Source organism: Physeter macrocephalus, unplaced genomic scaffold (assembly GCF_002837175.3).
Source record: "Physeter macrocephalus isolate SW-GA unplaced genomic scaffold, ASM283717v5 random_338, whole genome shotgun sequence".
Taxonomy (NCBI): domain Eukaryota; kingdom Metazoa; phylum Chordata; class Mammalia; order Artiodactyla; family Physeteridae; genus Physeter; species Physeter macrocephalus.
This window is the reverse complement of record NW_021145639.1, coordinates 58,045-75,000: the sequence shown is the minus strand read 5'-3', so window position 1 is coordinate 75,000 and position 16,956 is coordinate 58,045. Positions and strand designations below refer to the sequence as shown.

Below are 16,956 nucleotides of genomic sequence, written 5' to 3'. Positions count from 1 at the left end.
TTCCAAAGCGTTCTCTGAAGTCAGTGGGTCTCCAAGTATGGTTTGGAGACCAGCAGCATTGACATCACCAGGGAATTTGTTAGAAATGTAAATTCTCAGATCCCCCTGCCTCTGACTTCCTGAATCAGAGACCCTGGGGGTAGGGCCTAAGGACCTGGGCTTTAAAATACCCTTCAGGTGATTCTGATGCAGGCTGAAGTTTCGAACCACAGCTTTACCACACCTTACACGGCCCCTCTCGTATACTCTCTGTAAGCCTCGCCCCTAACTCGGCCCCACCTCAAACAGCTAAGCCCGATTCTATTCAGCTCTTCCTCCTAAGCGCCCCCTCTCTCAGGGCCTTTCCTTCGTTACTCCTCTTAGGTACCCCCTTTTCTCCCCTTGGCCTGCATAGCAGTCATACCCACCGCTCAGCATCGTTAACGGTTCAAGTCCTACCTCTCCTAACACCTCGCTCTCCTGCAGTTTCCCCTTGAAACCCCTCCCCTCAGATAAACGCTATCCATTCCCTCAAAATGCTCTCAATTTCTGCCCGCCAACCCTTACACCTCCTTTAGCCCCACGCCAGCTCTCAGCCAGCCCCGCCCACAGTTCTCACCTAACTGCCCTACAAGCCTCGCCCCTCAGCCTCAGCCCCGCCTCATGAGTCCTTAGCCCCGCCCCTCCGGCCCTACCAAAGTGGTCAGTCCCGCACACAACCCTTAACTCAGTGTTTCTCTGCAAACAGTGCCGGGACAGAGATGGGCCAAAGTGGGGGGCTGCAGAATTTCCGGGAATCTGGTTAGAACGGCGCCGGGGGTTGGCGGGGGACCTAGAGTCACGTTTGCACAGAAGGTTCAATGTTTTACTTAAGAGTGGATCTTTAGAGGGAGTGCTTTGAGGTCCACTGGAGATGGGAGAATCGGCAAAGTCTTCCCCCAAGCCAGTCTTTAGCGCCAAGCTAACGAGGCACATGACAAGGGGGTGGTGCAGCGGGAAAGAACATTTGAAGGGAGGAGAAGAGGGGCGCCAGCCCTGGGATCATCACGGAACACACACAGGAAGCCAGTAGGCAGAAATTTATTTCCACAGCCCCTGCCTCCACAGGCCTGTCAGTCCGAGGGAGGGTGGAAGAAGGCTGCAGGACCCAGAAGTGGACGTCCTCACCCTCGACCTCCTGCCACAACGGGAAGACTACCAGACAAGAGTGTGTCCCGGTTTCCCTGCCCAGGTTCAGTGCGAGCTGAACGCCCAGCTCTAAACCTGGCCTGGGGAGCGGTGGCCGGGGGTGGGGGTCAAGCCAGCTCTTTCCCCTCCAGCTCCTCCTCATCGGCCCCTGCAGTGGCCGGGATACCCTCGTCGTCCCACGGTGGTTCAGGTCCTGGGTCCCGAGGACCCAGGGGTGCCTCCATGGCCTCGGGGTGCTTGCGTCTGGCATGGCGCCGGAGCGTGTTGGCCTCGGTGAAGCGCAGTCGGCAGACGGGGCACTGGTAGGGGCGCTCCCCAGAGTGGACGCGGTGGTGGTGGGCCAGCTCGCCGGCCTCTCGGAAGCGGCGGGGGCAGAGCGGGCAGCGGAAGGGCCGAAGGCCGGCATGGATGTTGCAGTGCCGCCGCAGGTGGCTGGAGCGCTTGAAGGTCTTGCCGCAATCCTTGCACTCGTGCGGCTTCAGCTCTGAGTGTGAGATGCTGTGGCGCTCCAGGTCAGAGAGGTAGGGGAAGGCCCGAAGGCACACCGGGCAGAAGTGCGGGGCCTTCTTAGGGCCAGAGCTCTCGGGCCCGCCTGCTACTGAGCCTTCAGAGACTGTGTAGGGCACACCCTGATCGTCGATCAACAGGAGGTCACTGCCACCACCGCTGCCCACCGGGGCTGTCACCCCCTGTGCCAGTGGGGGCTCCTGCCCCGACTTGGGGGGGCGGCCCCGCTTGCGAGGGAGGGAGGCCTTGCGAGTCCGATTCGAGGAGGTGGCCCCCCCGGGACGTCGGCCTCGGCGGCCCCGGGGAACAGGAGGAGGTAAGGCCAGAGGTTTCTCTTCCTCCCCGGGCAAAGGCGAAGGCCACGGGTCTGGGCTGGGGGTGTCCATTGAGCAGTGGGGGGCTTGGGTCTGGGCACTGGAGCCGGGCTAAGAGGAGAGAAGGGGTAGCCGTCAGTGCAGGAGGGTATGGAGCAGCCCTTGTCCCCCAAAACCTCGCCATCCCTGGGTCCGAGTCTGTCGACCTGGGCGTGGCCAACATTCACTTGGACGCACAATTAAAGCCACGCTAGTGGGTAAAATAGCAAGATAATTCTGTACCAGTTGGTAAACAGGCACTGCCCTGAGCCCCACACGTGTCTCCCAGACCTCCCTAACCCCTCCTAGACGTTCAGGGTCAACTTGAGCAAAATACAGAAAAATCTTCCAAGGAGGATAGAGTCCAACTGAGCGTGCAGGCGAGTATTTCGCTCCTCAAGACAGAGAACCCAGCAAACAGAAGAGCTACAGAGGCCTCAGAAATGTTTTCGTCCCTCCTTCTGACAGAAGTGACGGAGGGAGAGAAGGGGGGTCAGGACTGGAAGAAGAAAGGGACTGGTCCCAGGTGACGTTTGCCCCTGAGTTGTGGATGTGGACATGTATCAGAGCTGTTAAAGAGTGTGGGCTCTCGAGCCAGAGGTTCTGGGTTCGATTCCTGAGTCTGTTACTTACTCTCTGTGTGGTGGCCCTGGGCAAGGTGCTCACCTCTCTGAACGTCAGCTAAGCCTTTTGCAAAATAGGATGAATATTTCCACCTACTCGCACATAAAGTGCTCAGTACACGGAAGTGCTTAGGAGATATTAGCTCTTATTATCACGGTGAGCAGCTAAGCCTCACACCAACTCTCTGAATAAGGGTATATCACGCCCATTTTGCAAATGGGGAAACCAAGGCACAGCAAAGTGAAATCAGTTGCCCAGGCTCCTTCTACCGGTACGTGGCAGGGCCAAGACTTGATCTCATGGACCCCAATGGCCCAGGGAGTGAGAAGTAATGGACCCAAGGGACAGCAGAGGTCCCTTAGTCCTGCGTTTGAATCCAGCTCTACCGTTCATTAACAAGTGGCTTTGCCTATCTGAGCCAGTTTCCACCTCTGTAAAATGGATACAGCAGGGTTGTCGGTCGGCATATATATAGTAAGCACCAAATGAACTACCATCACCAACACCACCATCAGCAGCAAAGCCTGGGACCATGGGACTGGGGAGTAATAAAGCGGAGGGGGAGGAGAGCACAGGTGCAGTTAGGATTCGGGGTTACAGGTGCCACTGCACCCCACTGGAACAAGCACACAGATTAAGGTCCAGAGAACGGCAGCCACTTTTCCATGATCACACGGCTCGCTCGGTTGGGGTTGCCTGGACTAGAACACGGGTCTCTGGAATGGTGCCCCTGACCCTCGCCCTCCTCCACCCCGGTGCAGGCGCGCGCCCGTGAGCACCGACCGCGCGGGGCGGGCCCTGCGGGGGCGGCGGCCAATGAGCGGCGCCGGGCCGCGGACGGCGAGGGCCGCCAGGAAGGGGGTCTGCGCGCGCGCGCCCAGGCGGGCCGGCTCCGCGGGGCGCGAGGTCGGCGCGCGCGCTTCAGCGAGCGCAAGAGCAGAAGCAGGTGGGGGGCGCGCTCCAGGAGCGCGCGGCCCCGGGCCTCCCCTCCCTCCGCTCCCCTCCCCCCACCCGGGCCCCCCGCCTCTCGGGTACCTCATTTGCATGTCGCCTGGACTCGCGAGTGTGCGCGCGCGGGGGCGCGGGGCCGGCGCGTGGGAAAGGGCGGGGGCGAGGGGGCCCTGCCCCTCGGCGGCGCGCGCGCGCGCGGGACTGCCCCGCCCCTCGGAGCGGATGCCGGTCGGCCCCTCCCTCCCCTCCCCCTCCCCGTCGGGCCCGCGCCCGCGGGGAACAAAGGGGACCCGCTGGGTCCTAAGGGCCGGTCACATCTCCGTCGGCAAGCCGCGCCTGCGCACCCGTCGCCCTCGCTGGCCCCGAACGGGAAATTACCCCACCAACACATCCCAAACACATAGAAATGTCTTTCCTCCCACAAAGCACCCAGCCGGGTGACCCAATCAAAGAAAGGTACCGAAAGGATAAAGAGCGGGAAAATGGCCCCTCATTCCCGTAATTAACATGGCGCCTGATTAGCTTCAAAGCCCACTGGAAGCCTAAGCACAAGATGGAGCCTGCTCTATCCTATATCGCAGATCGGCGAACTTCGATTTCTCTCTTCTCCTGATGCAACTCTACATCCTACCTAGGAGGAGCCTGAGGCTGCGAAAAGGGACTCATGTCTGCCCTCATCTATGTTAACACCCGCCAGCGTCGATACCGCAGGGAGGAGCCCGCGCGCGCTGAGCTCGTTGCCCTTAGTCTGTATGGCGCCGGGGGCCACCCTAAGCCCCGCCCCTTTTCCATGCCCTCACCCAAGATGGCGCCACCCTGGCTTCTCGAACCTCCAGTAGCTGGGAAAGGGACGGGAAAGAGAGAGAAGGGAGGGCGGCGGGGAGGAGGGAAGCCAAGAAGGCGGGAGAAAGGGGGAGTGCGGGGGAGAAGGGAGCCGAGGCGGAAGTCGAGGGGCCCCCCGGGTGGAAGTGACGCTACCCCCGCTGCCCAAAATGTCGGCGCCCAGAGGGAGGTGTAAGTAATTAAAGAGGAAAGCCGACTGACTTTCCCGGCCTCCCGGGGCCGCCTCAGGGCTCCAGAACCCCCGCTCCGTACGAGCAAGGTGGACTCGCCCCACTGCGGGTCTAGCCTGACCTGCCCCCGCCCCGGGCGCCCTGGGCCGCACCTTTTAGGGACAGGGGGGGAGGGGTACAAAAGGCTGACTCTAGGAGCCTGGGTCCTCGAGCTGACTGGGGAGGGGGGCTCAGTCCCGCGGGCGACTGGGTGGGGAGGAGGCGGGGCTTAGTGGTGGCTGGGGCGGAGCAATGGGTGGGCGTGGTTTAGAGTGGAAATGGGCGGGACTGTGGGTAGAAAGTGGGAGGAGCTTAGGCAAAGGGGTGAGGTTTGGCAAAGGGGCGTGGCTCAGTGAGAATGGTAGGAGGGCCCTAGGTTGAAGGGTCCTAACTGGGGTTGAGGGGGGTAAAGGGGTTCAGTGTGAAGGTGGGAGGAGCTTAGAGTAGAAGGGGTGGAGTTTGTCTAGGGATGTGGCTTTCAGGAAGTGGTGGGCATAGTGAGGGGGGTGGGGTTTAAGCGTGTAATTTGGGGCGTCGTAGTGGAAATAGCAAGTCTTTATATTGCAGGTGAAATGACTTAGGATGGGGAGGGTGTCAGAGAGGAAGGGCTGAGATGGCAAGAGAGGTAGAGTGGCAGGTGGTCTTGGAAAGGAAGGGGTTTACTTAAAGGCTGAGTTTAAAGGAAAACTTGAGTGGGGTTCAGGAGGCGGATCTTAGTGGGGAAGAGATGGGGGACTTCAAGAGGAAACTCGGAGGAACTTAGCAGATAGTGGTAATCCAAACAGCTTACCTGTTGAGTCTTTGCTGTGCACAAGCGTCAGTAAGCACGCCGCACGCGTGGCCACAAGTTTGCTTAGTCCTCGCCACCACTCCATGAGGTAGGTCCTCCCATTATTCCTATTTTGCAGATGGAAAGAGAATCAGTTGGCTTTATCCAAGGTTCCAGGACTAGTCCTGGTCTCCCTGGAAGGTTGACTCAGGTGCGCTTAGCCCCAAATTTTCATACTGTCATTGGCTAAGAATGTCGTCAATCTTCATCTGAAGATGACTTTCATCTTCAGAGAAGAGTGGGAGTGGCCTTCAGCGGGGAAGGGGCTTGTCAAGGAATATAAGAGGCTTCAGGAACAACATAGAGACTTTGGAAGGGGTAGGCGGGACCTGAACACGAGTGGGCGGTGTTTAACCACACTCGGCGGGGCTTAGAGCGGGGCGGGAGTCCATTCACAAAGAAGGGGAGAGGCTTAAAAGCATTCAGTGGCTCAGAAGTGACTTGGAAGTGATTAGGAAGACAGAGGAGTGGTGGAAGGGGTTGTAGGAGAGTGGGAGGGGCTTAAAGAGCAGTGGGTGTGGCTTGGGCAGATGGGCGTGGCTTAGAAGGTAGTAGGCCGGGCCTCACACGTCTGTGAGTCCAAGGAGCCTGATAGGGGAGGCTGATGGGGACGTGGCTCCCTCACCCAACTCCATGTCTCCCCACTCCAGAGAGAGCCCCCACCCGCCACCGCCCTCGAGCCACGCCACCATGGATGACGCCCCGCTGCCAGCGCCCCCGGTCCCTGCCCCGGCCACGGTCCCGGCCCCGGCTCCACCCGCTGTTGCCCCCCGCGTCCCGTTTCACTGCAGTGAGTGTGGCAAGAGCTTCCGCTACCGCTCGGACCTGCGGCGCCACTTCGCTCGGCACACTGCACTCAAACCCCACGCGTGTCCGCGCTGCGGCAAAGGCTTCAAGCACAGCTTCAACCTGGCCAATCACCTGCGCTCGCACACCGGCGAGCGGCCCTACCGCTGCTCCGCCTGTCCCAAGGGGTTCCGAGACTCCACCGGCCTGCTGCACCACCAGGTGAGTCCTGCAGGCCGGCCCCAAGCTGGCCTCCCTGGGCTGGACTCGCCCTTGGAGCCCCGGGGACCCACTATGGGCAACAGACAGCTGGCCCCTAAGAAAATTTCTGTCTCCCTCCCTCCCTCCTGCCCTCTCCATCGAAGCACCCTGACCAGTCAAAGCATGAGTTGTTTCTCTTTCAGTCTCCACCCAACCCAGGAACTAAAACATTCGTAGTAAATTTGCCCCACCTCTGTGCACCTCCCCTCTCCCGTGCCCCTTCTCATATGCCAGCGTCTGCAACTTTGTGCTCATCATTCCGTTACCGTTTTTAAAGATAGATTTACCACGTATGTACTTAATTCCTTTACTCAGCAATGACCTATTGAATGTTTTCCCTGCTCCCAACACCTGGGATACCAAGGTGAAATCAATAAAGTCCACGCCTTCGGAGAACTTACATTCCATTGCGAGTGGTCCATAGCCAGGTAGACAATCCGCAAGAAGGCAAATACACAGGCCAGGATGATCTGGAAAAGGAGAAGCGTTGGGAAGGAAGTTAAAACAACCCGCAGCAATAATAACCATCTGATATGTAGGAGTAAAGAGGGGAGAGCTGTGGGCTACCACACAAGGTGGGGGAAGGTCAGGGCAAGGTGATATTTGAGCTGAGACCTGAAGGAAGAGCAGGAATCCTCCATGGGAACAGCCTGTTCCCAGGCAAAGGGAACAACAAGTGCCAAGATACTGAGGCTGGAGGGGCCAAAAGCATGCTAACGTGGCCGGAAGCAGAGCACGAGAATGAGAGGGTTGAAGCTAGATCTTGGCCCCGTGGACCTGGCAGGGAGCTTCCTCCGCATCTCTCTGGGAGGCCAAGAATCTGTCCCGCGGGCTCGACCCTCAGCCCTGACGCTGGGCTCTTCCTCCTGCCCTCCCAGGTCGTCCACACTGGCGAGAAGCCCTACTGCTGCCTAGTCTGCGAGCTCCGCTTCTCTTCGCGCTCCAGCCTGGGCCGCCACCTCAAGCGCCAGCACCGTGGCGTGCTCCCGTCCCCCCTGCAGCCCGGCCCAGGCCTGCCCGCCCTGAGCGCTCCCTGCTCGGTCTGCTGCAACGTGGGGCCCTGCTCGGCGTGCGGGGGCGCGGGGGCTGGCGGCGGAGAGGGCCCGGAGGGGACGGGCGCGGGCCCGGGGAGCTGGGGGCTGGCGGAGGCGGCGGCCGCCGCGGCGGCCTCACTGCCTCCGTTCGCGTGCGGCGCTTGCGCGCGGCGCTTCGACCGGGGCCGCGAGCTGGCGGCCCACTGGGCCGCGCACACCGACGTGAAGCCCTTCAAGTGTCCGCGCTGTGAGCGCGACTTCAACGCCCCCGCGCTGCTGGAGCGGCACAAGCTGACCCACGACCTGCAGGGGCCGGGCGCGCCCCCCGCGCAGGCCTGGGTCTCCGGGGCTGGCGCCGGGCCCGAGACGGCGGGCGAGGGCGGCGCCGCGGAGGCGGGCGAGGCTCAGCCGGCCTGGGACGGCAGGCTGCTCCTGGGCCGCGCCGGGGGCGGCGTGCCCGAGCTGGGGGGGCTGCTCCCCGAGGGCGGCGGGGAGGCCCCTGCGCCCGCGGCCGCGGCCGAGCCGTCGGAAGACACCCTCTACCAGTGCGACTGCGGGACCTTCTTCGCGTCGGCGGCGGCGCTGGCCGGCCACCTGGAGGCGCACTCGCGCCCCGCGACCTACGGCTGCGGCCACTGCGGGGCCCTCTACGCGGCCCTGGCGGCCCTGGAGGAGCACCGGCGCGCCAGCCACGGCGAGGGCGGCGGTGCGGAGGCGGCGGCGGCGCCCGCCCCGGAGAGGGAGCCCGCGTCTGGGGAGCCTGCGTCCGGCTCGGGCCGCGGCAAGAAGATCTTCGGCTGCTCCGAGTGCGAGAAGCTGTTCCGCTCGCCGCGCGACCTGGAGCGGCACGTGCTGGTGCACACGGGCGAGAAGCCGTTCCCGTGCCTGGAGTGCGGCAAGTTCTTCCGCCACGAGTGCTACCTCAAGCGCCACCGGCTGCTGCACGGCACCGAGCGGCCCTTCCCCTGCCACATCTGCGGCAAGGGCTTCATCACGCTCAGCAACCTCTCCAGGCACCTGAAGCTGCACCGGGGCATGGACTGACGTGGCCAGGCCGTGCGCCCCTCCGCTACACCACCCCTCCCGAGGGCTGGACGCAGGGCCCGGGCCAAGGGACCTAGGGACCACGAGGGAGGCCCCGGCCCTCCAGATCCAGACACGGGCCCCGAGATGAGGGGACCCTGGCTGGAGACATGGAGCCGCCAAACACACGGGCCCCTGAGCTGGGGGGCAGCGAATAAACGGAGAGATTCCTCAGCTCGAGGGTCCCGGATCTATGGAGAGATTCCTAAGCTCCAGGCCCCTGGAATACGTGCTGAGCACCCCCAAATCAATAGGCTCCTAAGCTGCGGGACCTAGGAATGAGAAGTGGGTCTCCACAAGTACTTCTCATCTTGAGGGCCCAAATAATACAAGATGGGCACCCCTCCCCCAAGGGAAGACTGCCCCTCTCCCTAAAAGCCATCATTCCGACGCCCTTGATCCGGAGAATGGCGGCGGGGGGGAACCATGTCCCCGGATTTCCCTGGACCCCCTCCGAATGCTACCCACCAGAGTCACTGGCGCCCCCAGATAACGGATATAGCCGGAATCTGCCTCTCCCCTCCCCTGACTTTATTCCCTATGCGGAAGGAGGACCAGGGTAGTTGCCCCCTGCCCCCAACCCCCTCCCCAAGTAGGTCTCCCTCCCCTACTAAGGAACGGATCGACCCTAATGATCTCCCCCAGCCCCCAAAACTAGAATAGCCTGGTTCAAAATCCTTGCTCCCAGTAGGATGGACTGATCCAGACGCGCATACCCCCACGCCCTGTCCTCTGGAATGGGCCGGTCCCCGCTGCCACCTGCGCCCCACCCTCCTTCGAATGCACACGGCAGACACTCCTCCCCTTCCTCCAGCGTGTGGGCAGGTCCACGTCATTCCGCATTATGTGAACTCACGAGTGGGAGGTGGGGGACATTGGGGTATCCCTCCCGCTCTGCTGTAGCACCTGTTGGTCTTTCTCTCCATCTCTGTCAGTTTGTCTCTGTGTTCTCCCCAACCCCAAGGGGAAGGAGGATGTGGCTAGGGGGGTTCCCCCGTGAGCCTCGACCTTGCCCCCTATCCCACTCCCCAGTGTCTCCCGGACCCCAATAAACCTTGTCCTGTCAGTCACTGCCGCCTCATTTTCTGCTCCTTGGCTTTAGGTAGGTGGGGATTCCTCCCCCTCTGATTTAGGACAGGCCTCCTAAATAGAGGCAGATCTTTCCTTCCACCAGAGAAATTTCGAGTCCTTTAGACGGTGCATGACGCTTTTAATATCAGAGATGGTTTAGATCTCATCTAAGTGGAACCCTGCATCTTAACTACAAAATCCACCTCCAACGGACGGACATGCCCCCTAGGACCAGACACACCCTTTAGAAACCTTCAATCCCATAGGACACGCCCCCTGAAAACCAAACTCTTTACAGACGTCCTACCCCTAGGGAAAGGCCCCGCCCCTTAGACTCTGTCTCCCAGGCAACCAAGTGTGTACCTTAGCCGCTAGATCCTTCCCCTAGATTAGGATCCGCCCATCTAAGGATGGGTGGGCCCCTCAGATTGTCTCCCACGCGCTAGATTACATTCCGGTACCGAGTGCCAGGTGCTGTCACCCCCTCTGGGGGTCCAACAGTGGACAAAACAACTCTTCAAGAAAACGAGTGGCTGGGCTGGGCCACCTTAGGTGGGGTGGTCCAGCAGGGAGGAGGTGTGTGTGGGGGGGTGCTTCTCTGCAGAGGTGGCATTTGATCTGAGACCAGAAGGGTGAGGAGGGGCCGGCCAGGTGGACACCTGGATGAGGCCAGGAGGGGAGGGAGGGGTGAGATGAGGTGGAGAGGTAAGCAGGGGTCGGCGTACACAGACCCTGGTGGGCCGAGGTGGGCACTGTACTGTGCTTCGTGGGCAATGGCAAGGGTATGTGTGAAGGGATGCGGCCACTCCTGCGCTTTCCGAGGGTCTCTGCCTGCTGCGTGGAAAAGCGACCGGAGGGGGCCGAGTGAATGCAGCAGAGGCTACTGCAGTCCACCAGGAGAGGGGTGCGCGGACCTGAAGCAGAGGGATGGACAGAACTAGGTGGGCCCAAGGTGAATTCTGGAGGTGGAACGTGCGAGCGCGTGTTGTGTGTGTGTGTGTGCGCGTGCGTAATGGAGAGGGAGGAATGGGGGCGGGGCTGGGAACTGGTTGCGTGGCGCCGCTTTGCATTAAGACCAGAAAACGGAGAGAGAACCAGTTCGGGTGGAGGCTAGAGAGATCAGGAGTTCCATCTTGAGCTTCTTAAATGTGAGATGCTTGGGCGATTGGCATGTTCTCATAAGTCTGAAGACGTCCATATGCCAAAGATAGGCACGAGCCCTAGAGAAACTCACGTTCACCTGCACCAGGAGACCCTCATAACAACATCCACAGCAGCAGAATGTACAGCCCCGAACTCAGAACAACTCGAAGGTCCATTGGTTTGGGCTGAATGTTTGTGTCACCCCCAATTCGTATGTCGAACTCCTAATGCCGGGACGTCCCTGGTGGCGCAGTGGTTAAGACTCCGCCTGCCAATGCAGGGGACGTGGGTTCGAGCCCTAGTCCGGGAAGATCCCAAAAGCTGTGGGGTAACTAAGTCTGTGCACCACAACCACTGAGCCTGCGCTCTAGAGCCCGTGCGCCGCAACTACGGAGCCCGCATGCTGCAACTACTGAAGCCCGTGCACCTAGAGCTCATGCTCCGTGACAAGAGAAGCCACAGCAATGAGAAGCCCGCGCACCGCAACAAAGAGTAGCCCCCGCTCGCCGCAACTGGAGGAAGCCCGCGCGCAGCAACCAAGACCCAATGCAGCCCAAAAATAAATAAATAAATAAATAAATAAATAAATAAATAAGAAATCCTAAGGCCCAATGTGATGGTACTTGGAGGTGGAGCCTTTGGAAGGTGCTTAAGTCAAGAGAGTGGAGCCCTCATGAATGGGATGAGTGCCTTTATAGAAGAGGCATCAGAGACCCCTAGCCCCTTCCACCAGGTAAGGGCCCAGCAAGAAGGAACGCCTATGAACAAGGAAGAGGACCCTCACCGGAAGGTGACCGTGCTGGCACCTTGATCTTGGACTTCCCAGCTTCCAGAATTGTGAGCAATAAATTTCTATTGTTTATAAGCCACGTGGTCTGCGGTATTTTGTTACAGCAGCCCCGACAGATTAAGACATTCATCAACAACACAGGGGATAAATAGATGATGGTATATTGTGCCACGGAATGCTATACAGCAAGAGAACGAATGAGTACAGATGCACAAAATTACATGAATGAAAGTTACAAAGAAGCTGCATGCAAGAAACCAGGGACATAGAGTACCATTCCATTTCTATAACATTTCAGCAAGCGACACGAAACCGTAGTATGGATTAGGATGCCTTGTGGGTGTGAGCCGTCTAGAAGAGCAAGGAAAACTTTTTTTTTTTTTTTTCATAAAACTCAGAACAGTGGAGTTGGCTGGGTTAAATTCGGGATGGGACATGGTGGAAACTTCTATGGGCTGTGGGGCGGCCGCCAACATTCCGTTTCTTAATCTGGTGATTATTTTATAAGTATTTGTTAAATTGGGCGTTTTTATCGTGCCCTTTTCATCCATACGTCTTATATTTCACAAGGAGAAACATTTAAAGGAGGGAGATAAGTTTGCAGGCAGACAAGTAAGAGTTTGGCGTTCAAGGAAGACATTTTTGCCTGGAGATCCACAACTGCCCATTTGAAAAGGCTCCAGGTCGGCCCCTGGGAACGCTCAACCTTGGAGATACTCCTCTCCACTCTGCCACCACTACACAGGAAGGGGGATCAGACTCACCCCTTTGGGGGGGGGGGGAATCCAAGACCCGCCTCCTTAGATATAGGTGCCGCCCCCAGGGACAAGACCTGCCCACTTGGAGACTGGCTCGGCCTCGAGAGCTGAGGGCCTGGAAAAGTGCCAGGGTTGTCATGGAGATGGCCGCCTGGCAGTGGGGTGATGAATAGGGACCTCCCGCCTACCTCACCTCTACTCCAATCCTTTCTCTGCTGAGAGGGTAGCAATAGGGCTCGTCCCCTTTCCCGAGTGTCCCAGTGCCAGGTGGTGGGCTGGACCTCGTCCCCAACTCGTGACACCGCGGCCGCATTTTATCAATGTGCTAATTGAGGCTCGAAAGCGGAGGGGGAGGATTTTACCCTGGGGGCGATCTCCAGCGGTCCAGAGCATCCGTTACTAGCCAGACGCTGGCGACTCCGACGCCTCTGTGGGCAGAGCTGACTCTCAGGCGCGCGGACAGGTCACCCTTCATCCCTCTTTCTTCACCCACAAATACTGCTTGATATGCGAGGCTTGCTGAGGGTAGAGCAGTTCAACAGGCGAAGCCTGGAATATGAACTCCCTGGGAATTTATATTCCAGCGGAAGGGGAAATAGGCAAAATAGGAAAAGTAGCCTAATGTTTGCAGTAAGTACAATGTTGAAAATTAGGGCAGAGCAAGGACTAGAGGGTGTCAGGAAGGCTATTTTATTTTTATTTATTGGCCACACTGCGCGGTTTGTGGGATCTTAGTTCCGTCACCAGGGATGGAACCCACGGCGCCCTGCAGTGGAAGCGCGGAGTCCTAACCACTGGACCGCCAGAAAGACAGGAATCCGTGAAGGGAGCTTCCAGGGTTCAGACGGTAGGGCGTGGGGTGCAGATGAGGAAGGTGGAGAGGAAGAGGTGAGGGCCACGGGACGGTGTTCAGCGCAGGAGCGAAGTGATGTGATTTCTAGGTGCCGGAGACTGCACGCGAGGGAGGCGGGGGGCCGAAGCAGGGAAGCCAATGAGGAGGTGGAGGCGGTGGGAATGGCATCCAGGAGGGCAGCCCTGAGCCAATCAGCGCCAGGTCCCGCCCCCTGCCCGAGGCCGGCCCCGCCCAGGCCCCCCAGCTCTCACCTGGACCCGGGCACCGCCTCCTTCCTGCTCCTCCGCCTCGGTCTCCCCTGCATCCGGCCGGGCCTCCTCGCGGGTCCCGCAGGAATTTCTCTAAAACACTAAACGGATCATGTGACTCTCCAGCTTAAAACCTTTTCAATGGCTTCTCAGTACACTCGGAATGCGTCCAGCATTCAGCCTGGACTAGGAGGCCGGACATAGTTGCTCGTGCAGCTCCGGCCTCTCTCCACCACACTGGCCGCCTTTGATGCCCCAATCCAAGGCCCCAAATCTCCCCCAGGACAGGATCCCCACCTCCGCCCACGCCTACACACACATACAACACGCTGATCTCTCTGAAATGTCTTTCCCTTCACCCTCATTCCTGAATTCGTTTCTTTTCTTTAGGAAAATATATATATTAAGGCTTCAAAATATAGATAATAAAATAATAACACACTCACACACCCTAGGTATATACTCAAAAGAACTGAAAACGGCCCTTAAAACAAAAACTTATACGTAACAAATGTTCATAACAGTACTGCTCACAACAGCCAAAAGGTAGATACAACCCAAGGTCCATGAACAAATGAATGGATAAACAAAATACAGTATACCCACCCAATGGAATATTATTCAGCCGTAAAAAGGAATGAAGGGCTGCCACACGCTACAATGTGGATGAACCTTGAAAACATTATGCTAAGTGAAAGAAGCCAGTCATAAAAGACGACATACTAGATGACTTAATTGATATGAAATATCCACAGAAGACAAACCCAAAGAGACAGAAAGACGATTACCGGTTGCCAGGAGATGGGGGGAGAAAGGAATGGGGAATGACAGATTAATGGATCCGGGTTTCCGTTTGGGGTGATGAAAAAGTTCTGGAACTAGATAGTGGAACTAGTGAATTTTTGTTTGTTTGTGTTTCTTTGTGTCTGTTTGCTTTTGGCCGCCCTGCATGGCAGGAGGGATCTTAGTTCCCCTATCAGGGATCCAACCTGTGCCCCCTGCAGTGGAAACGCAGAGTCCTAACCACTGCACAGCCAGGGAAGTCCCCTCGAGAATGTACTTAATGACACTGAGTTGTACACTTCAAAATGGTTAAAATGGTAAATTTTATGTTACATGTATTTCAACAAATAAAAAGTATACACAACACACACTCATATATTGACTACCAGTTTTATTAAAACATAAAGAGATACGCCTGACTCCATAGACCTCCCCCCCCTTCCAAGATCTGATTGCCTCTTCCTTCTCAAAGGTAACCCCTACCCCAAATTTGGTGCTTATTGTTTCCATGGATGTGTTTAGACTTTTGCTCTATATGTATATGTCCTTAAAAATGTAGTATTATTGACCAGATGTTTTTAAAAATCATGCTCCTCGCCATCATTTCTCCCATCTCTTTGCGAAATGCAAAGACTTAGACTCACGACTTTGAAACCTCTCAGTACCTCACTTTACCGCTCTGTGAAATGGGAGAATGTTACCCACTTCTTAACGTAAGGAGGAACAAATGGGTTTGTATTCGTACAGCATTTACAAGAGTAAGCTATCATTTATTTTCATTTTATTTATTTTTATTATCCCCCACCATTTGTTTCTTTTCCCTTTGTTAAGTATGAAACACATTCACGTGGTTTCAAATTCCAAAAGTACAAAAGGACAGTGTAATAAGTTAAAGTCCTGGGAGTGAGAATGTTGCCAGTTTCTTCTCTCTCCTTCCAGTTCTCCCAGACACAACCCGCTGATAAGTGCAGCTAGAACAGGCTGCAGGCTGTGCTCCACCTTCCGTGTGTTCTCCGTTATCACTTGGAGCCTTTCCATGTTTTTACACAGTGAACTTCTTCATTCTTTTTTTTATGGACACATAGCGTTCCGCTGGGTAGATCAATCACAATTTATCACTCAAATCCCTGACCGATGGGCATGTAGCTCATTTCCTGTCTTTCGAAGTCACGCACAATACTGCAACGATTAACCTGGTACAGACACCGTTTGTGGCATGTTTCTGAGTAGAACTATCAGAAGAATAGTGTCTGCGTTGGTATATTTCTCTCCCATTTCCAGTTGCCTCCCCCTTCCCATTCCTAACCCTCGGCTTTCATCCCGCAGGTTTCAGCAGAAACATCATTGCCTCCAGGAAGCCTTCAGGGATCACTCTCACTCAGTGTTGTCTCTGCTCCCTGTAATCCCACTGCATCCTGCTTCTGGCTTTAGAGCACACGCTCCAGGAGGGCCATTGGATCTGTGTCTGTCTGCCTCCTCCGCCCAGACCCTGAGCTCCCTGTGGACAGGGTCCAGCGGCCTCTGTCTTTGCCACTGCAGCTCCAGCACCAAGGACAGAGCTAGAACATAGTAGGTGCTCAGTAAATATCGGTGGCTTAGGATCGAGTGAATATATGCTGCAAAATGAGTAACTGGTCTCTTAGGGTCAAGTGGATATACGCGGGGTTTATCACAGAGGAGGAGACTGAGGCTCAGAGAAGGGAAAGTCGCTTGCTCAGGCAGCCACGTGAAGGCTGCAGTCAGGTTCTAGTCCAGATTGCCGGTACTTTCCCTGAAGCCTCTGTCACTGCCTCATTCATCTCCTTTCCCGGCCACCCCCCTCGCCCAACACAGTGCCTGGCACAGACAGGACCTGATAAATGTGTATTTGTTGAAGGAATGAATGAATATGTGTGTCTGTTGGGGAGGGGAGGAAGGGGGGCCGGACCCAGCCCCCTCCTCCCTCGGGGAGCCCAGAGGACGGGGCCCCAGCCCCCTCCCCTTACAGGACCCAGGAGTCCAAGCCGCGCCCCCCCTCCGACCCCTGGGTCCCCTCGTCCACCATCTTCCGGCTTCCCAGCCAGTCTTTCCTCTCTCAGGCTCGGACGAAAAGCCGGGTTTCCGGGGGGAAGGCTTAGGCGGTGACACCGAGCCCAGCCTCCTCCACCCCCCACCACGCTCGGGGCCCTCCCTCCCCGCCACCACCGTCCGCGCTCGGCCGGCCGCGGGGAAGGAAGAAAGGAGCAAAGGAGGCGGAGGTAAGAGCCGGGCGCCGAGTCATCGGGGCCGAGCCCCAGGCCCGGGGCTCAGAAATCTGCACGGTCTCGACCCGCGGCCCCGGTTCTGCAGATCATGCCTGCGGAGAACCAAAGGCTGGGCCCAGCGGGGAGATCGGGGCCCCCCGCTTGGAGACCTAGGGCTCCCGGCCCCCAGCAGCCTTCCTCAGGGGCGGGGGGAGGGTGTCCAGGGCCCTGGCCCTCAGCCTCCTCCTCGCTGGAGATTTCGAGCAGCTGGGCCCCCAGCCCCCTCCTCTCCCTTGTCTTGGGAGCTCAGCCCCCTCCCCCCAGCCCTCTCCACCACTGGGACCCAGGAATCCATACCCACCACGAACAGAAGTCTAGAGGCTGGAGCCCAGTCATTTCCCAACCCCCACCCCCACCCCCACCCTCAGCACCCGGGATCTC

At 57.9% G+C, this 16,956-nt stretch overlaps 3 protein-coding genes across 8 annotated transcripts in view; 2 read left to right on the top strand and 1 right to left on the bottom strand.

Moving 5' to 3' along the window:
- Positions 1–1,043: 1,043 nt before the first annotated feature.
- Positions 1,044–4,483, bottom strand: ZNF524 (zinc finger protein 524). 2 transcript variants are annotated; one of them, XM_028485261.1, is made up of 2 exons: positions 4,403–4,483; positions 1,044–2,099 (listed from the first exon to the last, which is right to left on the bottom strand). In XM_028485261.1, the coding sequence occupies exon 2, from the start codon at positions 2,058–2,060 to the stop codon at positions 1,275–1,277; it is 786 nt and encodes a 261-aa protein (XP_028341062.1). In that variant the 5' UTR covers positions 2,061–2,099; positions 4,403–4,483; the 3' UTR covers positions 1,044–1,274. The 2 variants fall into 2 exon arrangements, with proteins under 2 accessions (XP_028341062.1, XP_023973358.1); XM_024117590.3 differs by lacking the exon at positions 4,403–4,483 and adding an exon at positions 3,687–4,063.
- Positions 3,541–9,711, top strand: FIZ1 (FLT3 interacting zinc finger 1). 5 transcript variants are annotated; one of them, XM_028485257.1, is made up of 4 exons: positions 3,541–3,597; positions 4,184–4,616; positions 6,134–6,491; positions 7,409–9,711. In XM_028485257.1, exons 2-4 carry the CDS (start codon positions 4,267–4,269, stop codon positions 8,606–8,608), a joined length of 1,908 nt encoding a protein of 635 aa, XP_028341058.1. In that variant the 5' UTR covers positions 3,541–3,597; positions 4,184–4,266; the 3' UTR covers positions 8,609–9,711. The 5 variants fall into 5 exon arrangements, with proteins under 5 accessions (XP_028341058.1, XP_028341059.1, XP_023973356.1 ...); XM_028485258.1 differs by having other exon boundaries at positions 3,552–3,597; positions 4,238–4,616; XM_028485260.2 differs by lacking the exon at positions 3,541–3,597 and adding an exon at positions 5,440–5,532 and having other exon boundaries at positions 4,419–4,616.
- A 6,740-nt stretch (positions 9,712–16,451) lies between these two features.
- The window catches only part of ZNF579 (zinc finger protein 579), a 3,667-nt gene continuing 3,162 nt past the window's right edge, over positions 16,452–16,956 (top strand). The window contains exon 1 of the mRNA XM_024117593.3: positions 16,452–16,530. The gene's annotated coding sequence lies outside the window, so the exon portion shown is untranslated. The remainder of the gene's footprint in view (positions 16,531–16,956) is intronic.